General features: G+C 41.0%; 1 protein-coding gene across 1 annotated transcript in view; it reads right to left on the reverse strand.

Moving 5' to 3' along the window:
* Nucleotides 1-9125: 9125 nt before the first annotated feature.
* Nucleotides 9126-27324, reverse strand: part of LOC135894766 (ATP-binding cassette sub-family B member 5-like) — a gene marked incomplete at its 3' end in the record, with an annotated part of 31457 nt that continues 13258 nt past the window's right edge. Inside the window, 11 exon segments of the mRNA XM_065422862.1 lie at nucleotides 9126-9229; nucleotides 11166-11305; nucleotides 11606-11699; nucleotides 13181-13342; nucleotides 16042-16212; nucleotides 17628-17819; nucleotides 19596-19603; nucleotides 19672-19801; nucleotides 20442-20512; nucleotides 20515-20551; nucleotides 20974-21115. Of these exon segments, the coding sequence (XP_065278934.1) occupies nucleotides 9126-9229; nucleotides 11166-11305; nucleotides 11606-11699; nucleotides 13181-13342; nucleotides 16042-16212; nucleotides 17628-17819; nucleotides 19596-19603; nucleotides 19672-19801; nucleotides 20442-20512; nucleotides 20515-20551; nucleotides 20974-21115 (1251 nt within the window).

Genomic DNA, 27324 nt, shown 5'->3' on the forward strand with positions numbered 1-27324 from the left:
TCAGTGGCAATACAGAAGTTTAACAGAATTAAATTTGGGCTGGTTATTATCCACTTGAGTTTACAGGGACTACGATTTGGCTCCTCATGTTTCCAGGACATTATTTATTATGCAATACACAACACAAACTATTTTATCTAGCTGCATAGGTGCTGGAACTAGGACTGATGGGGGTGCTATCGCAGCCTTCTGGCTTGAAGTAGTTTCTATCATACACAGGGATTACAGTTTGGTTCAGTGGTTTTCAGCATCCCCACTGTACAAATTGTTCCAGCGCCCCACCTTGCTGTGGTTCCTTTTTTTAAAAAAACTAAGAAAGCGGTGAAATCAATTTTACATATGCAGTGGTATGGAGGTTTTAGATTATAGGCTACTACAATCTGTTGGGCTATTGTGTTATTGGGAATGGAAAATTCTATAAGGGTGACAATTCATCCATGTGTAGCACAATGCCTATGCACCACAAATCTCACATAAGATCTCGGGTTTAAGTGTAACTAAAGAGGGGCACAGTCCTTGTGTTGAACCTCCGCACAAGGGTGAATTTCGCCGTCAGGCCCTGCTGTTGAAAGCTGTATCTAATGGGTGTATTGCTGACTTCAGTAAGGTGCATGAGAACAGGGGTCTCCTCACACAAAACAAGGCACAGAATTGGAGTCTAAGTGTTTATGACTTTAAATTGATTGGTTTTAAAATTTGTAAGGCATCTAGAATCCCAGAAAAAAGGAACAGAAATAAATATAACCCTGAAGTTGTAAAAACACAAAGCAACTATGGAGATTGGGAATAACTCGGAGTTTACTTGTGGAAATAATGGCACATGGCCAGTTTAGAATCCCAGAGTCTCCCAAGCTGTAACAAAGCAGATTTTTAACAGGCATAATTCAGAAACAGATGAATAAACAGTAGTTATATGAATATCTGACCAATTCAAGTGTGGAGGAGGGAATTCCTTGATGAGGAAAGGAATGTTCCCTTGAGATTTGAAACCACTGGATAGAATGGAAAAAGCCCATGTTAAATACTACCAAATTCTCCTTCACAGATCCAAGACACCACTGTTAAGTAATAGCTTGTCATCATGAAAACAGTCCTTTTTAATAGAAATACTGATATTATTAGAATACAACAATTGCTGCACTAGTTGATGCTGTTATAAAAGGCGTATTGGCCATACTTCATTATAGATTTTTCCTCCGAGTTTACAATTTACAATCAGATTCTATATTCAGTTCATAAAACAATGCTCATCTTTAAAGGCATAGAATCAATATTTTTTTTTAAAAATTACATTTCTCTCTCTTTCTCTCAAAAAATATAATAAATTTCTTGCAATTTCCCTGCTCCACTGGCACAAATTGAACCTGAAGCTGGCAGTGCTGGCTAGTGGCTGATTACTCTAAAGTAGGAGGCTCCTCGGGTGGCATAGATCCAATGCATTGTAGAGGACGATGTTGCAACTTTGCAGTGTCACTGCGTCACTGTATAAATCAATGTGTTGATTTACAGTACTTGTACAACAATTGAGAAGATAATAGTTGATACAGAATAAATATATTAATTTATTCTCAGGGCTTCGCTGATGCCACAATCTGCAACCGATTCCTTAGCGTGAATTAAAGCACATGGTTACTTACAGCCAGCTCTTTACAGTGCATATAATTTGGGCCTGATTCACCACGGCATTACTCCAGCTTCATAAATAGGGGTCAACCAAATTTGCGGCTGTTGAAAATTATGTCACAGACTGTGAAATTTGGTCTCCCCCATGAAATCTGGCCTTTGGCTGCCAGCTCTGAAGGCAAAGTGGAGATCAGTGGCTGATGGACAGGCACCTAGCTCTGAAGGGAGCACCGCTGCCAGCAGCAGCATAGAAATAAGGGTGGCAGTATCACCCCATTGCAGGAGAGGGATAGCTTAGTGGTTTGAGCATTGGCCTAATAAACCCAAGCTTGTGAGTTCAATTCTTGAGGGAACCACTTAGGAATCTGGGGCAAAAATCAGTAATTGGTCATGCTAGTGAAGGCAAGGGGCTGGACTTGATGACTTTTCAGGGTCCCTTCCAGATCTATGAGATAGGTATATCTCCATTTATTTATTTATTTTATACCCCCTAATAGGCTTGTGACCCCCTTTTGGGTCGGGGCCCCCAGTTTGAGAAATGCAGCTGAGAAATCACACATTTTTGTGGCTTGGTCCTGGCATAAATAACAAATTTCATGGACGTGTTACACAGCCACAAAATTTGCTATTTATGCTGTGACCCCAACCGATGAAAAACGTGGGACTTCTCTGAAATTTAAGTAGACCCCTATTTATCAATAGAATTCACACTGATATAACACTGGAGTAATGCTGTTACGATTCTGCTCGTTAACTTTAATCTTTAAGTGTTTATCGTTTTAAACAGTCACAATTATTAACTATTCAAAGAGTTAAGGTTTTCACTGACTCTACTCTCTACGTTGCCAGGGGAAATGAATTGCAAATTTTCTTTTTCCTACAGTTGGCTAAGAAATAAACTTACTGGCATATTTTAAAAACACAAATATTGAGCAATATATTTGGGGCTTATCATCTCTCTCAATGTGCCAGTACAGCAAGTAAACATTCTCATTATCCAGCAAATGAACTTAGTGTCCACAGTTACCCCTTATATGAGCTTCCCCCTAATATGGCTACACCATTCAGGCTCCTGTGCTGAATTAAGCCCATTATAAATCTTGGGAGAAATCCTAAATTCGTTGGAAGTCAATGAGAGATATGCCATTGACTTTAATGGGAGTTGGGATAACACTATCCATCTTTATTGATAATACAAAGTGTTAGATGACTTTAGGAGATGCACCTCATCAATACAAAGAATGTTGCGTTCCCAAAAACAAAAATTAGGCCTGGATCCAACAACTGATGGCATGGACTGGGCACACCTCTGCACCCAATTGCAGGATTGGGGCTTTAAAAGGAGAAACACTTTTTTCAGCAATCAGTTTGTGAAAAGGAATCTATTTCTGAGAACTTTCATCCAGGGCCGCCGAGAGTGGGTTCAGGCCCCGGTGAAAATTTTTTTTCGGGCCTCCCAGCAAGGGCAGACCGGCTAAACAGGGCCGACGAGAGGGGGGGAGGCCAGGGAATCCGGGCCCCGAGACCCCTTCCGGACCGCGGTAATTTGTATCGGCTTCCCCCCACTCTCGTCAGCCCTGCTTTCATCACAATACCAGAAATTTCACCTGCGATCTTGAATTCTATCATGTTCCCATATCAAGTAATTCAATAAAGCAAATGCCATGGTCTGATGGCTTATTGTAGTGAATCAAATGTCCAAAGATGGAATGTGGGCCTCACCCTTTAAAATGTGGCCATGAAAAGGAAATACACTTGACACCTGCCCAAATCCCACATTTGCACACGCAGTCTATGGGATCACACATCTACTCTAGCTACCCAGGAGTACATGCAAGAGCAATTTTTGGCAGGTGTGGCCATTGCATCGATGTTTGGAAATTTGGTCCAATTCATTTTAAAATACAAAGAGGAAGGTGCAATCATAAATCATAAATCATAAAATTTCCTCTCCCTATTTGTCAAACGGAGTTTAAATGAACAAATAAATCCCTAAGTAAAACACAGTCACCGAGAAATTAAATACAATTAAAAATCTTTTCCCATCTCACCGTACCCAGTGTTAGTATTATACATTATGAAATAAACAGTAAACTGAGGACTCCTCCACTGTACTGCATTGACATATGTCATTCACTGAGTTCTTTACTTTTTTCAAAATATGGAATTAAAATTAGTCCAGTTTCACTTTAAATTGTCCATCAGCCACTCACTTTAAAACAAACTATATTAATTTTGTAAAATATATCCACTTCATGTTCTGTTTGTCTGTTGAGGGAATTATACCACCGGCATTGCTGTTGTATCTGAGTGCCTCTTTGTTTAACACTACTGTAAGCAGTGCTGTGTTTTACAATTTATAGAACTCCTGTGTTGGAGTTTTATGTTTGATATTAAAGGTACATTTTACCCTGTAATTTGATGATTAAATAGAGTAAAATGTTGTACAATGGATTAAATTTTCTTGTACTTATACTTTTCTCTGCCAGAATGGATTTTTTTTTTAATAAACCATCAGTCAGCAACTAAAGGCCCATCACTTCCTCTCAATTACACAGGTGCAGTTGCTTTCACCTCTGAATTTTATGAGAGAAGGGGTTGCCCCTTACAATTCCATTTCAATAAGCAAGATGTTACTTCTACACTACAATAGTTCAAGCAATGTTGCAGAAGCCCTGGGGGGGAAAAATCACTTTTCTAGGACCTTGGGCAACACATACGCAGTTCTGGTTTCTATTGTGTCTGGCCCAAAGTTTCGACATGGAAAAACTAAACTGTTTTTTTCCGAGTCTGCTCAGTCCATGTTAGTTATGGCCTGCAGCCATACCATCCTGGATTGTGACCTCTCCAGATCTTAATGGGGTGGGTCCTGTTTAACACCTCAATGAGAAGCCACCAAGAAAACCCCTCATTCGGTAGGAAGTGATGTTAGTGTAGGTGGCATTCTTCCCTGTGAGTCAGTACTATTGCACAAAATGTCCCACTAGCAGAGCAGGAGGGGACACTGTGCTGATGAGATGAAAAGCTATGGCCCTTACCACTTGTGCTCATTAAAGAGTCAATATCAGTTTTCTCAACATCAGAGTTGTTAAGCCCAGTGTCCTCCCTACATTTCACTATGTGTAATTACATTCTAGCTACTTAAATTCCATCTGCAGTTTCAACTGGATAAGCCATTCTTCACATCATCCTGTCCTGAAGTATTGTGTAGTGTTACTATGCATAAACAGCTGTTGCAGTCCAGTATATAAACATCTGCATTTGAATAGGGGGTGAAATAATTTCTGTTAAAATAAACCAAAAAATGAAAACAAACAAAAAAATCCCAAACAAAAAAACCCTGACACAGGTATTATATCCAGGCATAACTCAGCTGAAGACAACAGTGTTGTTATAGATCAGTGGTTTCCAACCTGTTGTCTGCAGACCCCTGTGGGTCCGAAGACTATGTCTAAAATTTCCAAAGGGGTCTACACCTCCATTTGAAATTGTTTAGAGATCTGCAAATGAAAAAAAGGTTGTAAACCACTGCTATAAATTAACAGTGTCACAGAGAGCAGAATTTGGCTTATAATTTGTAAAAGTGCTTTGGGTTTCTTTGGGATGAGAACTTGCTAGTTATATATATATATAAAACCATAGAATACCAGGGTTAGAAGGGACCTCAGCAGGTCACCTAGTCCAACCCCCTGCTCAAAGCAGGACCAATCCCCAGACAGATTGCCCCAGTTATTGAAATGACCCCCTCAAGGATTGAACTCAAAATTCTGGGTTTAGCAGGCCAATGCTTAAACCACTGAGCTTCCCCCCTCAAAATGTTAAAACATGTTCTTTTAATGTAACACACCCACATGACTTTGCTTGCATAAAAATTGAGCAAGACATAGACAAGTCAAATAAAAATAGTTAAAATAATGTCATTCTGATTGTAAAGTTTGTGTTTTAAATTCTCCCATTGGTATATGCAGATTTAAGCACAGATAGAGGAGAAAATAGACTTTTTTAGGCCTTGTCTACACTAGAAAGTTTTGGTGCTTTAACCATGCTGATATGGTACAACCTCCCCATCTAGTGCTGATGGCATTACACCACTAAAAAGTGCAGACAAATTCAAGTTAGAAAGAGAAAGTTACTCACCTTTCAGCAACTAGGTTCTTCGAGATGTGTGTCCCTTTGGGTGCTCCACTCTAGGTGATGGTGCGTCCCAGTGCCGTTGATCGGAGATCTTCGGTAGCAGTGCCTGGTCGGGACACATGCGCTCAGTTGGTATCTCCCGTTTCATTGGAATCTTCCTGAGCACATGAGTCCCACACTCTCCTCAGTTCCTTCTCTACCATGGAGAAATCATATTAGTATTCCAAAGTAGAGGGGTGGAGGGTGGGGAGTGGAGCACCCACAGGGACACACATCTCGAAGAACCTCAGTTACTGCAAGGTGAGTAACTTTCTCTTCTTCTTCGAGTGCTGTCCCTGTGGGTGCTCCACTCTAGGTGAATGTGAAGCAGTACCCACTATGGCTAGTGGGATTTTGGAGTTGTGTGAGGGACAACGGTAGACAGTACCATATGGTGTCTTCTGTGGTATCCAGTGATAGCATAATGTTTGGCAAATGTGTGGTCAGATGTCCCCGTGGCCGCCTTGCATATGTCTGTAACAGGTACGTTGTGGAGGAAGGCAATGGATGTTGACATTGCTCTAGTAAAATGAGTCCTAACACCCGCTGGTGGTTGAACATTCTGGGTCTGATAGCAGGGTCTGATGCAGACTGAGATCCACTTGGAGAGTCTTTGCTTAGAGATAGCGTCACCCTTTGATCTCTTGGTAGTAGAAACAAATAGCCTAGGGGATTCATGACATGGTTTAGTTCTGTCTAGATAGAATGCAAGAGCCCGTCAGACGTCGAGGGTATGTAATGCAGCCTCCTGTGGAGTCGTGTGAGGCTTGGGATGGAATACAGATAAGTGTATTGACTGGTTAAGGTGGAAGGTAGACACCACCTTGGGGAGGAATTTGGAGCGGTTCGTATAGTAAGCTTGTGTTTAGAGAAAATGGTGTAGGAGGGTAGACCATCAGGGCGCTTATTTCACCAACCCTTCTTGTTGACATTATGGCAACCAAGAAAGCCACTTTCATGGACATGTGGAGCAGGGATGAGGTGGCCAGGGGCTTGAAAGGGGGTTTCATAAGAGTGCGGAGAACTAGGTAGAGACTCCAGGAGGCTACTGGAGAATAATTCTCAGGGTAGAGATTTTGCAGGCCCATAAAGAAGCGTTTGATGGTGGGGTGGGCAAAAGTGAATAGCTGTCCAGAGTGTCATGGAAGATGATAAGGGCCGCGAGGTGTACTCTGATAGATGTGAGCGAAAGCCTGTCCTGTTTTAGTTTGAAAACATAGTCAGTGAGGGTTGCAGTCTGGGGTATTAGGCATCTGTGGAAGCACCAGATGGAGAAGCATTTCCACTTTTGCAGGTAAGTGTAAGAAGTGGAGTCCCTTCTACTGTGCAGGAGGACATGTTGGACTTGTTCTGAACAGGCTAATTCATGGGCTTGAAACCATGAAGGAACCACGCCATCAGATGGAGTTTCCAGAGCTGCAGATGAAGAAGCCAACCAGAGTTCTGGTCTGTCTGGGGAGGACGGATGGACATGCGTAGCAGGTAAGAATAGGGACCAGCTAAAGCATTGGACTTTTAGTCTGAACAGGGCTCATAGGAGGCATAGAGCAGCATTCCCCATAGAGACTGAAACCAATGGGGGTAAACCCAAACAAGAATGGCCAGATCCCTCAAACTCATAGAATATCAGGGTTGGAAGTGACCTCAGGAGGTCATCTAGTCTAACCCCCTGCTCAAAGGGGGACCCATCCCCAGACAGATTTTTGCCCCAGATCCCTAAGTGGCCCCCTCAAGGATTGAACTCACAACTGTAGGTTTAGCAGGCCAATGCTCAAACCACTGAACTATTTCTCCCCCTCTAATACTGACCAGTATTACCGGATGACAGGGAAATAGACAATATGGGTAATGAACCACCAGTCTTAAGAAGATCCCACAGGGCTAACAAGGGTGTACTGCCTGTTAAATTTAGAGATGATTATGTTATTGGTTCTATGTAGTATTTTAATGAATATTGTCATGTATGGTATGAAGAAGTAGATGTGGAATGTTTAATATGTTAAATGTTCTTTTCATAATTGTTAATGGGTTTTTGATATGATATGATACGATGTGGGTATATGCTGTTAATATGGGGGCCCGGATGTACTGGTGTGAATATTGTGGTTGTGGCAGAATTTTAGCAAGGGGGAATGTAAGGGGACTGTTGCCCCCTTACTAACATTCAGTGGGGGTGTTTTGGTTGGCTAGCTCTCAGTACCAAAAGGGGAAGGGTCAATGGAAAATCAGGAGCCTGAGACTGACAGTCCCCAGGGGCAATGGGGAGAGGCCAATGCTCTAGGTCAGCCTGATTGACAGGACGGACAGGCTAATCAAGGAGTCAGGAGGGTCCCCTCCTCCGTGTGAGCTGGAATTGCCTGGGTTAGACAGAGTGGGGCCGAGCTAAGGAGAGAGCAGGAGCCCAAGTTAAGTTGCTGGAAGCAGAGCTGCAGCACCAAAGCCAGAGCACAGCCCAGAGAGAGCAGACCTGTCCTGGGGGCAGAGCTGCAGCAACCAGAGCCAGAGGGGCCAGAAACAGCCCAGGGAGCTGGAGGTAGAGCAACAGCAGCAGCCGTGCTGAGGCAGAGTGGTGCAGTCCGGAGCCGGGTATGGTGAGCAGCTGAGGAGAGCGAGGGGGACCCTGGGCAGTGGGCCCAGCACAGGGAGACACGTCAGCCAAGAAGCTCTGCAGGCCAGACTTGGAGGGGGAGCGTAACCCTGACAGGGCGGGGGCAATGCTGGGAAGACGGGTCCTGCCACTGAGAGTGTGTGTCCACCGCCAGAGCAAGTGTCCAACCCACAGCATCGCTGCAGTACGGCCAGGGCCTGAGAAGGAGGCCTGGGACCTACAAGAAACAGACTGTGAACTGCCCTGACATTCCAGAGACACTGTTTGTGATGTTCCCTGCCACAGAGCGGGGTGATGTGTTTCCTTTAACCTTTTCCCATTTTTCCTTATTCCTTTTAAAACTAATTGTTAATTAAATAAACTGTATTGCTTTAAATCTTATGTAATATTCAGTGGGTCAGGAAAGCATCCAGTGCAGAGAGAGCATCCCAGAGTGGGGACACCCTAGCCCCTGACCTAGGTGACCACAGCAACGTTGGGGGTCGAGCCTTGTTGAGGTAACGAGGACTCTGCCAGACAGGAGAGTGGAAGGGGAGTCCTCGAGGGCAGGGAGGCCTCTGGGTAAAGGAGGAATAGATGCACCAGGGTAGTGCAGAAGCCAGGAAAGTTCCCCACAATAGCGGGACCATTCCCCCGCTTACACATAGCTGATTAAAGTAGTTACTAGAATGCAAACTGCTGTTCCGACCAACTGGTTTATTGATTATGAGAATTTACCTACAAAAACCAAGTGATAAAGCAAACACCACCTATAACAGCAAATGTGATGGAGAAAATGTTAGCTTCATGGCAGATCCTCTCCGGATCATCTTTTATTGAGAAGATCTGCAAAAATAGAAGGAAAAACATCCAAATATTTTGTTAGCCAGCCTATTAATAGATGCTGTATAACACTATAGAGACTAGAATGGAGTTTCTTACATACTTGGGGAAGAAGAGAGGAGAGTATTTATATGAATGAATATTTCAAGGTTAAAGTTAACGAGGACTAAGGGTTAAATTTTCAGAAGCCTCACACTGACTTTTCTGCCTCACACTGGCTCCCTTCTGATAGTCATGGTGCTGTACCTCTGCTGCCTGGCTACAGAGAATTACCTTTGTTCAGACCTCTAGGCACAGGTGTCAGAGACGGCAGTAATTATTGTGCCCATTCCCTGGCTTTGGAACGCTGACACAGCACTGAAGTCAAAATGAGAAGGAATGAAAAAAGCAATCTTGTTAGCAACTGGTTGGTCAGTGACTTCCTAATAGAAGTTGGCCCTCTGATGCCATCAGGAAACCTTTTTTCTTGATGATATTCCAATAGGCATAATCTTTCAGGAACAGGAGCACTACAAGAGGCCTTACTTCACTCTATTCAGTGCAGAAAGACACACACCCCCCATCCGCATTAGAGAGAGGAAAAGAAGGTGTGAGCCAGCGATTAGCCCTGGCTGAGATGATTTAGTTGGGGTTGGTCCTGCTTTGAGCAGGGGATTGGACTAGATGACCCCCTGAGGTCTCTTCCAACCCTAATATTCTATGATTCTATGATTAAACTACAGGAATGGGAACTTCTCCGTTCTACAACATGCTCCAACAATCATATCCTCTGCGGCTTTGGACGACTCACATCTCTCTGCCTCAGTTTGTGTAAAATAGGGATAATCCTTCCTTCCTTCCTTCACAGATATGTTGTGAGGACTCATTCATTAATGTTCATAAAGTGCTTTGTGAATGGCAAAAAAGTGTAATATAAATACTAAGGATTAGACCACAGAGAAACTATGTTAGCCAGAACCATTTTTAAATAGAAAGATGCAAACATGATATTCCTATGTTCTGAATTGTTTTACAAACCATGTTTATAATCTGCTTATGTTGGGCGCTCAGTGACCCAAGAAACAGTGGTGAAACTATGCTAGCATATTTTTGTGAAGAACTATGTATAAAAATGATTCTAACTACCCTGGTTTCACTGAAGTGTACATAGGGCCAATGCTACCAATCAGGTCAACTTAACTAGCCTCCTTCACAGTTACATTACGGAAAAGTCAGTACTCCACTTACTGTTATAATTTTAGCAAATATGATGCTCCACTAATAACAGCAGCTAGTGTCTCCAGTGCAATGAAAGGCCACTCGGACTTGTTTAATTTAAAAAGCTTGAGGAAAGAAACTTTGGGAAGGTGTTCCTGGAAAAGAAAAACAGATTAAAATCAGATCTTTTATTTTTGTCAAATACAATTCAATTTTACATTTTTCAGAGAGCTGAGCTGCATTATGGTGCCTACAGGAAAAGTTGAGTTTAAGAACCCTGGACTAGTAGAGAACAAGGCAGGTAAATGGAATGACTACAAGTGACAGGACTGGACAGAATCCATTCTAAAAACACCCTGGAATACTCTTAACAGCAAACTTTACATGGATAATTATGCTTTGTACTTACATTCAGTAGCACCTTTCACTCAAGGAAGCTCTACAAAGAAGGTTATGTATTACCCATATTTTACAGATGAGGAAACGGCACACTCAGAAATGAAATGATTTGCTGAAAGTTGCACATTGAATCAGTGATACAATTTTAGGAAGAGGACAGTCCTCTTGACTCCCACTGAAATAATCTTTGATATACACCCCCTTTCAGAAATGTTCTGATCTCTCTGGAAGAATTGTGCAGGTTTACCACTGAGCTGCTGAAGCTTTGCAGGATGAAAACAAAGACCCACGAACCAAACAACCAAACCAAAAAAATCTCGACTAAGCTCCAGTAAACCATTACCTCTTCAGGTGCAGCTTCTTCTTCAGCCTCTTTTTGTGGAACATGTTTTATGCTTGCTCTTTTCGAAATCAACCCATTGATGGGGAACGCTTCTTCATGATCTTTTAAGGTAATAGTTTCTGTTGATTCTTCATGGTCTTCTGTTTTAATAGATTTTAACACAACATAAATTCAGTCACAAATATATCCAAAAGGTCAGTGTAGTTGCATTAGGTAGACTTAGGGTTACCAGATGTCCTGATTTTATAGGGACAGTCCTGATTTTGGGGGCTTTTTCTTATATAGGCACCTATTACCCTCCACCCCCTGTCCCGATTTTTTACACGTGCTATCTGGTCACCCTAGGTAGACTCCACTTCCATTTGCAGGGTCATGTAGGTTCTCTGAGACCCTGACTGCTATTTTGGATTTAGTCCTCTGACTAAATTTGCTACTCATACCCTTATTTGGCAGAAACATAAGAGCATTTCTCCTAGTTATTGGATTCTCACTCCTCACGTCCTGAAATCCAGCTACAGGCATCTTCTGTGTTCTCTACATATTTACACAAAAAGCTAACATTTTGTGCCAAGCATTAAGGAAGCCATGCTCACTTTCTTCCAAAGAGCCTAATCCTGTGCAGTTATTCCTGTGAGCTTCCATTGACTTCCAGAAGTGGGCTTAAAAGGTTGTAAGCAAACAATACATTCAAAAATACTTTGACATATTGTTTTAATTCTATTTTTTAAATGGTTTGCAAAACTCCTGAGAATACATGTGTGTTCTCCCATTTTAGGCCGAAATCCTGGCCCCATTGAAGTCAGTGGCAAAACTCTTATCGGCTTTGATAGGGGGAGGATTTCATTCCTAGTATTTTGACACAATTTCTTCTGAATTTCCTTCTAGTTTATCTTCCCACAGTTTCAAAGTGAGTTGATTCTAAATTGCACAGATGAAAGAATCCATGACAGTATAACAGTTCTAAAGTATAACATCATATAAGTAAGTTTCCTACTAATATGGTTTAAAACACTGTTTCCAGGGTCAGAGCAGGCCAAACTCGTCTTGAAACTGTTTTTTAAAAACAAACAATTTTCAAAGTATATTCAAGAGTTTTCTAAAATATGGCTTAAAAACAGCCTAGTTTTATCTATTGGCCATTCTTAAACTGTGTTGTTAACAGGAGTGGTTTTAAAACCATGGTAACATAAATGGTATGAAAAACACTGCTTTAAAATTGTTCCACTGTCACAGCCTTAGTGCCAGTCCAGGCCTTGTCTCCATTAAACAAAACTACTAGCACGTCTCTCACAGTTGGGCTAGCAACGGTGACAGAACCAGGTAGATCAGCCTCTATTCTAACCCTGGTTAGAGAACATGGTAGTAAAAATGCCTGTGCTCTGCCTACAGTACACTAGCACCATTTCTACCATTGAAGTTCCACTGGGTGCTAGAGCAACAGTGGGGGAAAATGCTGAAAATGGTGTATATACACACCTGCACTACAACTGTAATTGTACAAGCACCTGGTTGTCTAGCAAAGTTAGGGGGCATCTGGATTCTGATAGATTCTGTGTGTAGTGTGGATCCAACATCAAAATTAGGCAATAGAATTACAGACTAGACTGTTACCTTTTCTTTGGAACCCCCTTTATGCTGTGAAAGCTTCCATCCATCCCTTTAGTTGGGATTCCACACACAGCAGTTGCCAAAGGAGCTGTGCTACAAGGATGCTGGAGGGTGGGGAAGGGGGCCTGATTTCAGCACATCCTGGGGTATCTGTGGGTTTGGGGAGGCATGGGGGGAGGAGCAAACCCCAGTGACATGTACGAACAGAACAATCTTGTGTTTGTGCAGGAGGTGGTGATTTGGCTTTTAGTTACCATTGTGCCTCTCACTTCTTGGCAGAGTAAAGAACTTAACGCATGTACTAGTGTATGCGTCACCTGCTTATTGCTCTATCTTTTAAATAAATGAAGTTGATATGTCACAAACAAGGACTTTCACAGCAAAACTTTAGTATCTTTGTAAGGTACCTGTGCTGCTGCAAGTGAATAATATAACCCCCTTTTCTCCATCAGCTCTGAATGTGTTCCTACTTCAGCCACAGCACCATCAGCTATGGCCACTATTACATTTGCAGTCCGAATGGGGGAAAGCCAATGAGCTATTACAAGAGTGGTTCGACCTTTGCTGGCCTGTAAACAAACAACCACATTGTAATTTGTGTCCCCTGTGGCTTGGAGATGTAATGTAATTTACTCTAATTGGTCATATTGAGTAGTTACTCCCATTGATTTCATTTGCTAAACACCCTGACAATCCATGAGTTTTTCCACAACTGACAACTAAAACCATTTGTATCCTGGTTCTGTCTCTGCTGAGCTACAGGACACCTGCTTGTCAGCATCCACACTAAACAAACTCAGAAAGCTTGTTTTGCTTCCCCTGATTTTCTTGACACTCTCTCTCTTTAATTATTCTATTCAAAATTTAAAAAGCTAAACTCTGAGCTGCTTTAGGTTATGCCATGTGGAACAGTCTCATAGGGACTGATTCCTTGCAGAGGAGCAGATGGAGCAACATGGGCTCTAGCCCTGCCCCAATGTTATATAATAATAATAAGAAGAAGAAGAAGAAGATGACCAACAGGATCTTGTAAGGGGGATAAGGCAAAATGCCACATTTATTTTATATACAATAAAAAGATCTGAATATACAATTCTATATTACTACTATTCCTTACTTATCTATATATCCATTTATACAATCATTCATACAAGTTCTGCAGAGTTGTTATAGTTACCAGCCTAGAGGTTGCTCATGACAGAGTACTGGCCAGGTAGCCTGGACACAAGGGTGGAGCCGAGTCTTTGTCAGATGCGCATCCGATGCTCCTGGAGGGTGGTCGCAGAACAAGTCTCAGAGTCCTCAGCCCTTAGAATCCGTTTTTATAGGAATTCATTCCTATGTTAGTCTATGGGAATTGCTTCATCATGCTATTGTAATGATGGCTCCATGATGACTATCAGGTGTTTATTTTGTTCTTCAGTTCTCTCATCCTTGGGATGGTTGGGTGGATTCCGGTTTGCCCTCTGGGGGCCATCCAGTTGTCTCCACTCTGCGCATTCTTCGGCCGATGGATATTGAACTCTTAGGCTGGCACTTCCCTGCTCATTCATTTATTATCTACACCAAGCATCCATCCACATCCATTCTCTATCTCTATTTTAGTCACAATTGTTATTTTGCTGTCTCTCCCGACTTTAACAACTCTTGGGGTGTTACAAAGTTACTTGAGCTTCCCGCCATATAACATTCATAACAAAGCGAGATAAAAACTACAAAGGGTGGGAGTCTCTGTGTGCTGTTTCTGTTGTTACAAAGTATCGCTTTGAGAACAGACTCTCTGTCTTAGGATGTACTAACACAATTAGCAGCTTGCGAGTTTCACACAGAGAGGGGGAGAAACAGAAAGCAAGAGACCTCTTAATTAGCAATGCCCTGGAATTTAAACCATGGGGATTCAAAAACTTACTTGTGATTTTAGTACAGACCTTCTTTAATATGATCCAACACCAACATGCCTCTATACAGGGGCCCAGGTAGCATGAAGTTGGCTACGCTAGCCTCACACCTCCCAGGAGTTTTCCTGAACTGTGGGAGCTCTCAACTGTCTTCTTGAAGCTTCTGTAAGTGTCTTCTTTGCTGCCAGAGTGGCATAAAGACACCCAGGACACATCTACTCTGCAATATCTCACCTGAGGCTGGCCCAGGTCAGCTGACTCAGACTCATGGGGCTCAGTCTGTGGGTCTATAAAATTGCAGTGTAGACATTCAGGTTGGAACCCAGGCTCTGGGACCCCATGAGGGGGGAGGGTCCCCGAGTTCAGGATCCAGCTCAAGCCCAGAAGTCTACCCTCAGTTTTATATTGTGAGCCCCACGAGCAAAAGTCTGCGGACACGGGCCCACTCACAGGTGGTTAATTGCCATGTAGACATACCTTAAAAGGTACCTGGTTCACATTCATGTAGTCCCATTTGAAACAGAACGATATTAACATGAGCTAGGTACCTTTTAAAGGGCAGTGAGAGCACAGCACTGTACCACGCTTCACAAATCACACCCCTTTGGTGCACTTTGCCAGTGCCATGTAGACAAATCGTTCATCAGTGCTGAGGATCTGTTTTCTGGAGGGAGTAGCCACGAGTGACATGCAGTGGAATAATAATCAATGCACACTTCTTCGGCAGTGCACATCTCTATGAAAAGCATGAACTAGAAGGAATCAATATTTACACACTCAAAAGATTAACATTACTGTAGCACTTCTTAATACCCCATTTGCATTTTTGTTTGCATTGGTCTGATGATCTGAAAGTACAGAAATAGCGATTGTACCAATTCAGATGTCTGTGTATTTAAAATTGATTTTAAAGAAAAGGACAAGATGTTGATTCTAAAAGCTCTAACGGTGACAAATTATTTGCCAAAGGGCAAATGTTGCCCTCACTGATTTGCACCCTATTTACAATCTGATGGTAGCCAATGGGTTTGCATGTGCATCAGGGCAACTTTTGGGCCCCATAACCACATAACAATACATGCATTATATCTACGTGATTTAGACCCCGGTCTTGCACTGAGGGCTCACCCATACAGAGCCTCACTGCAGGATTGGGCCACCGTGAGAGTTACCACGTGGTTACTGTTGTTCCCAGTGGGGTTACAGCATTTTACTGCTGAGCAATGGGCAGCATTTGGCAGTAATTGAGTAAATCATCCCTGTCATTGCAGTACAATAATAATCTTGTTCATCTGTTCCTTGCTTTGAAAGAAAATATATTTGATTCAAGAAGATGGAACTAGAGGTTGTGTCAATAACCCAGCATTTACCTTTTCCAGTGCAGCTTGGACTACTGACTCACTTTCTGTATCCAGGGCGGATGTGGCCTCATCTAACAAGAGAATTTTAGGGTTGCGCACCAAAGCTCGAGCTATGGCTATTCTCTGCTTCTGGCCACCACTCATCTGGGCTCCTCTTTCTCCTACAAGGGTATTGAATTTCTGAGAAAATAGCAGCGACACCATCAGTTTTGCAGTCTAAACAATTAACCACTAAATAGAGCTTGATTCACTGTCCACTGAAGTCTATGGAGAGATACGCCACCCCCCAACCTTGATTTCAATGGACTTTGGATCAGGCCCACAGTGAGAGCAAGATAATTCTGTATTTTGGGAGCACCCTAGTGAAATGAAAGCTAAGGTTATATAAAAAGAACAGGAGTACTTGTGGCACCTTAGAGACTAACAAATTTATTAGCGCATAAGCTTTCGTGGGCTACAGCCCACTTCTTTGGATGCTGTAGCCCACGAAAGCTTATGCTCTAATAAATTTGTTAGTCTCTAAGGTGCCACAAGTACTCCTGTTCTTTTTGCGGATACAGACTAACACGGCTGCTACTCTGAAACCTAAGGTTATATATTGTCTGATCCCCAGAGTGCAGGACACAAATCCCATTTGGAATGAAATCTACACAAAGTCACTTTCAATAGCAAAAACGTTCCCACAAGCAGGTGGTCATGGAATTTTTTCAGATGGGTACTAAGGACCAGAGGGGCATCCCAGGGTGATAGAGGGAGTTTCTGCTTGATCTGGTACTGGAACAAGGTTTCTGATGTGAAAGACCCAAATCTTATCCACTCAGCCGCAGCATCCCTCAAAAAAATACATGTCAGATCTGCTGCCCTGATTCAGCCAGGTACTGAAGCACCTGTATAACTTGAAGCACTAGGGTGACCAGACAGCAAGTGTAAAAAATCGGGATGGGGGTGGGGGGTAATAGGTGCCTATATAAGAAAAAGCCCCAAAATCAGGACTTTCCCTATAAAATCGGGACATCTGGTCATCCTATGAAGCACATAAGTAGTTCTGTTGACAGTGAGGATACTCATGTGCCTGAAGTCATGCACATGCTCAAGTGCCTTATTGAACTGGGGCCTTTGTGCCATAAGCACTACCCTGATCACCACCTTATATGCCTAAAAATACACATTTTGAATGACACTGCAATTTCCACTCTTGGCCACAAGGTGGCTGTAAAAATCAATGTTTCCCTGCTTACATTTATCAGCTGTTGCTGAGTTTTGGTTACCCATATTCTGTGATTTTGCAGAGGGGCAGCTGTCCCTCAACTTGGGGCTGAGATTGAAGGAAAGACAACCATAGTTCTTACTTTTAAGATGCATTTATATCAGAGTCATTCATGCTTCCAGCTTTGTTATCCCTCCCCCGACCCAGCCCGGATTTATTTCCATTTCCTTACATGTCTGTTTCAGAGAATTTAGAGAAACATTGCAATTGATGTAAATTCCTTCTGTCACACACACAAAAAATGGTTTCTTTTATGGGCATATCTCAATATCTCACTTTATTTCAGTTCATTTCTAAGAATGCAGGTTATTTTAAGTACCATACTTACATCAGGAAACTCCATGATAAAATCATAAGCATTTGCTTCTTTTGCTGCATTCTCAATTTCTTCATCAGTTACATCCTCTCGACCATATCTTATATTGTTTCTAATTGTTGTCCCAAACAGAACAGGTTCCTGACTGACCACACCAATGAATTCTCGGTAATGTCTCAGATTACGGGACTTTATGTCCGTCCACTATGATCTAAAGAAAAAAAAGACTATGAGAGCCTGAGGTTGTATATTATTATTTTTCTTATTATTTTCTATTATCGTAGCACCTAGAAGCCCTAATCATGGACCATGACCCCATTGTGCTAGGTGCTGTACAAACAGATCAAAAAGACCGTCATGTTCTTGAATCTTTCTAAACCTAGAAATGTTTCAGACAAAATCTTCCCATTCAGTTTGTTAGGGCAGATTTAGGATTCATGAGAAAAGTGAGGATTTATTTTTGTTTCAGTGAAGAAGTAGTCCTTGGCCAGATGTTGCCATACACCAAGTGGAGATTTGCCTCTGCTGGGCACCACACCTGCAGTAAGGCCAAAGTAAAGGAAAGAGGAAGTCACCCTCAATCTGAATCCTACCATCCCTTACACAGTGTTGGCTGGAGATACTTTTCATTTTTGCAGGAAAGGAAAATTTGAAACTAGCGGAGGCCATCTCTGCTTATCAACCATATGGTATTATGGTTTAATGACACACACCCTAAAGCCTGCATGAAGCATGGTGCAAGGAGGATAGAAGGGAAAAAGAACAATCATCATGTATCTTAAATGGGAGATCAGTCCTATGCAGGTAATCCATATGGTGGAGGAGGTAACACAAGGTTTGGCACTTTACACTTTAGCTGTGCTCAGAAATGCCCATGAAAATTCTTTGTCTGGATAGCAAATAGGAGAGGACAGATTTAAGCGTCAGGCAAACTTTAAGATGAACACCGGTCTTCTACATGCACTCTCACAGGACTGTGTGACACTGGAGCCGGGGTGGGGTGTGCTTGGCTGTATTTTGTTACAGTGCTATTTTTTCCCATTTCACACATGAAGGGGATCACCATTACATAGTGGCCTGGAGGACAGAGTTGCGAGAAGGCCAAGCCCAGAGACTGTCCTATCAGGACCCTGGCCCACTTCTCCAAAACTCGCTTGCCAATTCACAGTGCCAGGACAAGAAGTTCAGGTTCTGGAGTGAGCCGCAAGGATGGAGTAACTTAAGTATGGATAATCAGTGGCCTCATCTTCCTACGTGGTCATGTTACCTCAATCGATTTAGATACATATATGGCCCCTAACACTGTGGCACATGAACACCTCTAAAGTAGTTAAGCTTAAAAAACAATAGCCTCTCTCTCCTCTCATCACATACGATATTAAATACCAGGAGCCTCCAGGTCCCTCGGAGGAGCATGGATCTGATCTACTAGTAGATCTACAGTAGATCTGAATAGCAGGTAGCAGGTGATTTGAACTGAGCTCTGGGGCCAGACTCATTGGCAAAGATCTGCCAGCAAAGGACAGATCTGCATTTAGATGGTCCCTCCTAAATAATATTTAATAATTAAAAATTGTATTTATTTCAATTCAAGACAATATCTACCCTCCACAGGAAACCCTATAAACAACACTGTTAAGCAAGTAGGCTACCCAATATGCAGGACACCAGCCAAGTGTGTGTTTGGGTGTTCTAAATCCAAGCCCAGCATCTGCAACAAATTCCTAATGTAAAAGGTGAGGCTGCTCAGAACAGAAAACACCCTACAGTATTTAAAAAGCTTGCCAGTGATTTATATAACTTCCAAGTGATCCACTCTCTGAGGGCTGTAAGGCTCACTTTGTAAGAGTTAGACTTTTGTTAAATCTCCCAGCATCAGATGGGAGGAACAGCGGCTTATTGGCCCAAAATCTTGTGTATTATAGTTGGGTACAATATCCCCAACTTTGTGCTCCACTTGTCTCCTTTCTCCTTGAGGACTTGTATAGCTATAATTCTTTGTATATTACTATTTTAATACCTATGTAAACAGTACTATGCTCTAGAATTGCTGTACTCACCACTTCTTCCTGTGGATCATAAAACCTGTGAAGCAGCTGGACCATTGTGCTCTTACCACATCCACCGCTGCCAACCAATGCCACCGTTTGTCCACAGTCAATTTTCAGAGTGAGACCTTTCAAAACCTTGTGGTAGTTAAAAAATAAAATGTAGAACAATCTCAAAATAATGAGATTCTGTCACTAAATCCTGCCAGATTTATCCCTGCTACATTTTCAAAACCCATTCATTCCCATTGCAAATTCTGGCTCTGATCTTGTCTCATACCTCAACCACTGGAACCTGCCCTTCCTGACACCTCACATACTCTAATTTGTCCAGTGTTCTGCAGCAAAAAGTCATCTACTGTCATGATTCTGACCACATTCAGTCCCTCTTGAAGTCCTTCCATTGGCTCCTGCATGCCTCCTGCATCACAGTCAAGCCCTTGGGCTCACCTTCAGGACCCTGCATAACTTTGCTTCTTCCAATCTCTCTTCTCTTGTCCTTTTTAGAGGCCACATCTTTCTTGCCTCACTCAGCTCAAACATTCCATTGGCTGACAACCCCTTTTTACATTCTTCTCCAACACTCTTCTCCATGCCTTCTTTTATGTTTCCTCTCTACGCATGGAACTCAAATCAACCGCCTGACTCCAATCTGCCGTGCTTCCATCCTGTCCTCTAAAGCACACAACTCTTTTAGCATAATACAAAAGTAACATGCCATATTTCAAGTTGTAGTCACAGTGACTACAACACAGCACAGAATAGGTGTTTCTCCTACCTGGACATCTGGTCTTGAAGGATAACCGAACTGTACATTATTAAATTCAAGTGTTCCCTTTATGTGATCAAGTTGTGTCCATCTGAAGAAAAACTATCTATAGTGGGTTTCTGGGGAGTGGAAAAAAATGAAAATTTAAGCAAATAATTTACAAATGCACAGTTGAGGGAGGGAGATGTCATTATAGCCTGAATATTTCATATTTTTATTCTACAATTTAAAACATCTTCCACACCACACCTGTTTTAGCATTGGGTAGTTTGCAATCTAAGGCTAGCTGCCATAGTTACTTTGCTTTGGTAACTGCATTCTGTTCTTTGTAGTTTCCTTTTAAGAGCCTGAACATAATGTTTCTTTCTAAGCCAGTTTGGTCTTTTTCCATTTGGCAAACACTAATTTTTTCCTCCTTTATTTTTCAATGGAAATTACCATGGCTTTTTGCTTATTACTACTTTATTTTTCTATTGGCATCATTAGTGCTCTCATACAAAATAATAGCCCAATTATGAGGACAGGGTAGAAGGATCCATACCTGATCAATTATCTTGAAAACTTTAAAGGCAGCTCCTCTAGCAATAGAGAAAGTTTCAAAGTGTGGTGCTGCTGTGCCCAGGCAAAAACTACTAAAAGTTACGCAGAAGAAAACCGAGAGGAGGAAGAAGATGAAACCGACACTGCAAACAAATCCAAAATTAAAGGCTGGTCCTATAGTCTTGATTTAGGCAACACTCCCGTTTATGACCATTGGAGCTATGCCTCAGAAAAGACCGCAGGATCAGCCCCAGGATTGGTGTGTCATTCACAAGACATTCCTAAGTATCAAAAGAATTAAGTTTAAACCTTGGAATGCCAACACCGTATAGTCTGGAACAATAGAAACTGAGAAGGATTTTTGGCAAAATTCTATGGAATTTCTACATAAGAAAGAAAGAAAATGACTATTTTTGTTTTCTATTCTACTTGCCTCTATTGTAGTATATTTTAACACCAAATATTGTTAAAAAATACAAAAAGGTCATTCAAAAATATTTATTGACTCATTAAAGTGAATGGCCTTTACCACTCCTAGATAAAGTTTTACAGAAAACTCAGAAAACCTGCAAACCACACTGTGAAAGTCCAACATATCTTTAGCTGACTACACCATAAACCTCACTATAACTCTGAGTTTTAAGGCAAACAGTAAATAGAGTTCCAATTTTCCAAACAATTAAAGACTCCACATAGTCAAACTTTTAACTTTATTCTATAGAATATCCTTCGAATGAATAGAAACACAAGATGTGAGGAGTACAAACAGCCACCCTACCTAACAGTAATTTGTGAGGAAGAATCTATTAGGCAAATTTCACCTCCTCTTCTGGTTGTGGAAAATCCATGAGCAGATTATGATTTTCTCTAATTTGTTAGTTATTTTAAATTATCTGATTATGTTTTCAATTAACTTCATTTACTGCTATTTAGTTGTGATTGGTCATATCGTCGCATGGTATTGTTTCTGTTCTCTGACTGCAGTTATTATAATCCTTGTGTCTGGTGTGAATGCTTCTGGAAAGTAAATTTAACATTCATCTTCTATGCACATTTGTGCCGGTAAAACAAACTGCATGAATGTTCATGGAAAACAAACACAGAAGAGACGCAAATATGGCGGAGACAAATTTTTATATAAATTCAAATTAATATCATGAAAGAAATCACTATTTGCCTCACTCTATTAGATAAGCATGTTAGCTGAAACAGCTATGACTGTGAAGTGCAAAACCAGGTGGATTTAAGTCATCTTTATTTGACCTCAGAGTGAACACTTCACTGAGAAGAATGAAAAATTTACATCTGCTTTGTTGTTACATTAAAAAGACAACAGCAAACCAGTTATGTAGTGAAGATTCTCTTCTGCCTATCTAAATTCTTGTATTAGTGCCCATTACCCTGGTATCCAAACACAACGTCACAACCAAAAGGGCAAGGAACTTAATTTTAACTTATATTTTACAGAACACAACCAACTCTGCAGGAAGTTATGGAAAGAACCCAGCGCCTGAGCGGTTGTGGATTCTCCAGACATATGATATCTCTTGTCCCTGCCTATAGCCAACATGTCATGTACTCAACATCACCTTCACAATGAAGTTAGTTTGTAGAAAGACACTGAGGTTAAAATATGACACTTACAGCCAGGACAGTCCCAACTGAATAGCCAGTATTCTCAACAAGAATTAAGGTAGTTCCATACCAAAACCCAAGCCCGTAGCATCCATTTATAATTAGCTACAAAAAACCAAGAGACAGCTTAGAAGCAATAGCCTTTTTTATACCAAGGTTTTTTGCTTCTCCTAGTTTACTTGTATATCTGTTAAAAAGACAAACATACGTTAGTCATTGTGGCTGCAGACAAAGTCATAAGTTAAAAAAGACATTAACTATTGAGAGTCAGACCTATTGATTTCCTGAGCTTGTTTTAGGGATCTATCCTGCCATAGGTTACACCCTTCAAAGAGGATATAGATTCATATCCTAATGCAGGATCAGGCCTGAGTGGTTGACTCAACAGATGTGGCCTTAAGACCCATCTTTATTTCTGTGCTACTGCTAATAATTCCATCATCTCAAGCCATTTTGTTATGTCTTTATGCATCTGGATTCCAGCACTGCCTTCAATAAGGACCCGATTGGGTGGATTTGAGACTCTTCTTTTTTTTTACTCTGAAATTTAACTGGGTTTAAGCACATTAAACCGGCAGTAGCATTATCAGAATGTACGTGTCATAAATGATGTGCTCTGTACATGTGATCAATAGCTATCCTGTGTTTGTATCGCTTGTCTAAACTTCTCTAGTCATGTTAATCATTGAAATCTGACATTGTTACCCATATTGTATGTGATTCAAAGCCATCCAAAGTATGACATGTATTTAGAGTAAACAAATGGCACTGAACATGTGTTAGCTGCTTATTGTATCAGAGTTTTCATTTATCACTGTAACATATGAATAAAACCTACTAGATTTGCTAGGAGAATAGTTCTCTTTCCTATCATCTTCTGATGAGCCTACTGGCAGCTTTTTTGTTATTAATAAAGACAACACAATGTTTATCTGGATAATTTGCTTGTTAAAATGAAGAGATTGTCTAATATTAATTAATATTAGAAAGTTTCTCCATTTTTAAAGATAAAACAATTTGAATTGGCCTAAATATATCTATGTACCTGTCTATCTGTGCAAATAAACTATTTTTTTTTAAATCGGGCATTTTTCTTTTAGTTTATTTTCTTTTCATGAACCATGCTCTTAGCAATTGTGAACAGCTGTTAAACTCCTACTAAAGGAAAGTTAACACTTAAAATGTAATTTGGTAATTTAGAGATCAAAATGTACATTTATTCACACATAAGAATAAGACACAAGATTTCACTAGTGGAAATCTGAGCTTTTCGGTAACTGTAATTTTGGCAAGTATATAGCAAAAACCGTTTCCATGAAATTGCCTTTTGTTACATATTAATCTTTAAAATCTTGCCTACCTTAGAACAAAATGCTGCTGATAGTACTACGAGGGGGCTTGTGGATAGGATCACAAGTGTAAATTTCTATCCCTTCTCAAAGCCAATCACTATGCCTACTGTGAACATTGACATGTTTTGAAATAGCTGAGTGAATTTGTCTCCAATACTATCATTGATTAATTAATGTCTCTAAGGTGGGGGGGGAAGCAGTTTTTTCAGCTGAAGATAGTTTAGAGTAATATGTATATTATCTCTATTTCTCTCTCATTTTTATTAGGGCTGTCAAGCAATTAAAAAATTAATTGTCATTAATCGTGCTGTTAAACAATAGAATACTATTTACTTAAATATTTTTGGATGTTTTCTACATTTTCAGATGTATTCATTTCAATTGCAACACAGAATACAAAGTGTACAGTGCTCACTTTATATTCTTGATGACAAATATTTGCTCGGTAAAAAAACAAAATAAATGGTATTTTTCAATTCACCTTATACAAGTACTGTAGTGCAATCTCTTTGTCATGAAAGTTGACCTTATAAAAATAGAATTATGTACAAAAAATAAATTCATTCAAAAACAAAACAATGTAAAACTTTAGAGCCTCCAAGTCCACTCAGTCCTACTTCTTGTTCAGCCAATCGCTCAGACAAACAAGTCTGCTTACATTTGCAGGAGATAATGCTGCCTACTTCTTGTTTACAATGTCACCTGAAAGTGAGAACAGGCATTTTCATGGCACTTTTGTAGCCAGCATTGCAAGGTATTTACGTGCCAGATATTCTAAACATTCATATGTCCCTTCATGCTTCGGCCACCGATCCAGAGGACATGCTTCCATGCTGGCGACATGTTAAAAAATGTGTTAATTAAATTTTTGACTGAACTCCTTGGGGAGGAATTGTATGTCCCCTGCTCTGTTTTACCCATATTCTGCCTATATTTCATGTTATAGCAGTCTCAGATGATGACCCAACACATGTTGTTGATTTTAAGAACACTTTCACTGCAGATTTGACAAAACACAAAGAAGGTACCAATGTGAGATTTCTAAAAATAGCTCCAGCACTCGACCCAAATGTTTAAGAATCTGAATTGCCTTCCAAAATCTGAGGGATGAGGTGTGGACCGTGCCTTCAGAAATCTTAAAAGAGCAACACTCTGATGTGGAAACTTTAGAACCTGAACCATCAAAAAAGAAAATCAACCTTCTGCTGGTGGCATCTGACTCAGATGATGAAAATGAACATGTGTCGGTCTGCACTGTATTGGATCATTATTGAGCAGAACCCATCATCAGCATGGAAGCTTTCAAGTTTTAAAGCTAATTGTAGTGTAATTTTTGATAACGTCTGCAGAGCGCTGGGACCAGGCCAGGAGCAGAGCCTGAGTTTATCCCTAAAATAAAACTTATTCCTGGAACTGCATCCCTTCACCAATAGCTCCTGTTTCCTAAGTCCTTGCATCCATAAGACCTCCAAAAATCTTAGAACAGAGGTGGACTGACCCCAGGTCCTATCAGTCTTAAGAGGATGGGCTACCCTGTCACATTAGCCTTCTCACTCTATATGGCCTTGGAATAGCAGAGATTCCCAAAGAGATAGGGAAAAAAGGATTTAATGGTTTGTCCTTACTCCTCTTCTTGGATTAGGTGATTTCATTAAGTGTTTAAACCAACCAACAAACATGGGGGAAGGGAAAGGGAGATTCTAGCCAACTTTCTCCAAAACAGATGAATTGCAAGAATATAAACTGCTTGTGGTATATTAGTTTCACCTAAAAAGATAGACTCTAGCTCAACCGAAATAATTTTCGGGAGGTCTATAGACTGTTTTATACAGGATGTCACAAATGATCACAGTGGTTCCCTCTGACCTTGGAATCAGTGAATCTATAGTGAAAATAGAGCCTGCATCTTTAAGACCATAAGTTCAGCTCCTTCCTATAGAAGTTTTCAGACAGCTTGCACCTATGTCTGGATCTTGCTGGTCTGCAGGGATTAGTTCCCAGGGTTGTATTCTACTTTAAGTTGTTAAATACTATTATTTGACAGACTGCTAGTTAAAGACAGACTGCTAAACACATTCATGTTATTGATAATACACCTAACAATTACTCTAGACATTTTAAACAGAAAAAACAAGTGCAGGGTACCTTCTTGAACCATTAGAGGTCACTGTTGTGTATGTAATGCCAACTTGCTTACACATTTCTTGCAAACACTACAGCATGGTTGTGCTCAGAAAAGTGACTGTATAAAGGGCCCCATTTTTACTCTACAGATCTGGCCCCTGTAGATCTAGCTACTCTTACTGCAACAGAGCTACCCAATACAACATTGGGATGTGAGCTGGACGGTCTTCAGGCTTATGCACAACATACAGAATTGTTAACTGAGTCCCATATTTCAGATGGTGCCAAAAATAATACAGTTGGACCCTTGATCTCAGTTTTAATTTGTGAAGCTGGTAGCTAGAAAAAACACCTTAATTGTAAATTGGTGATTTGATATTACTGAAAAACAATAACCCTCACAATGTCAATGTTAGAGTCACTTATCATAGTATGGGCACACTCCAATACCTCAATTATAAATGAGCCAAGGTATCCTTCACTGGGCAGATTTCTACTTGCACCCACTGAGGCCAATAGGGTTGCATGTATGAAACGGAGAACCACATTTAGCACAGAGCATCTGGCAAGGCCACCAAACAAAGCTATCAGCAATACCCTCTGTCACAGCTGTCTCAGTATTCTGATGGGAAACTCAGTTTACTGTGTGGAGAAACAGCATATCCTTCAATAGAGGGAGCTTGCATTTCTAACAAAAGATCAATAGCTACTTTAATTTCTGACTGAATTGCTCTGACCAGCTTATTTCAAAACACACACTTTCCTCTGGCCCTGGTTACAGGGCAGGGGGCTTGCAGAAATAGAAAATGCTACTACCATTAACTTCTTGCTACTAGTCCCATCCTCCTTGTTCTCTCATTCTTTTCTAATGAGTCATCCACATTTTATTCCTGGAATGAAAATGCTTTAATACTTTTGTTCCAACCTTTTTCTTTTTATTTATGCCAAACATGCTCCCAGTAAGGCTGATAGGTATGACATAAGGCAGATTTTGACCCCACCAGTGCATCCAATATTTGCATCACAGGACGCTGTTTGTAAGATCCCAGAGATTTTTTGGGGGTTCCTGAATTCCCTGCATCTCATTAGATTATTGTCCATTCCACAGCTGTAATAATCTGGATCCAAGACTGTCAGAAGCAAACTTATGGCACACCATTAGAACATCAGGGTAGGAAGGGACCTCAGGAGGTCATCCAGTTCAACCCCCTGCTCAAAGCAGGACCAATCCCCAGACGTAT

This window comes from Emys orbicularis, assembly GCF_028017835.1.
Source record: "Emys orbicularis isolate rEmyOrb1 chromosome 2 unlocalized genomic scaffold, rEmyOrb1.hap1 SUPER_2_unloc_1, whole genome shotgun sequence".
Taxonomy (NCBI): domain Eukaryota; kingdom Metazoa; phylum Chordata; order Testudines; family Emydidae; genus Emys; species Emys orbicularis.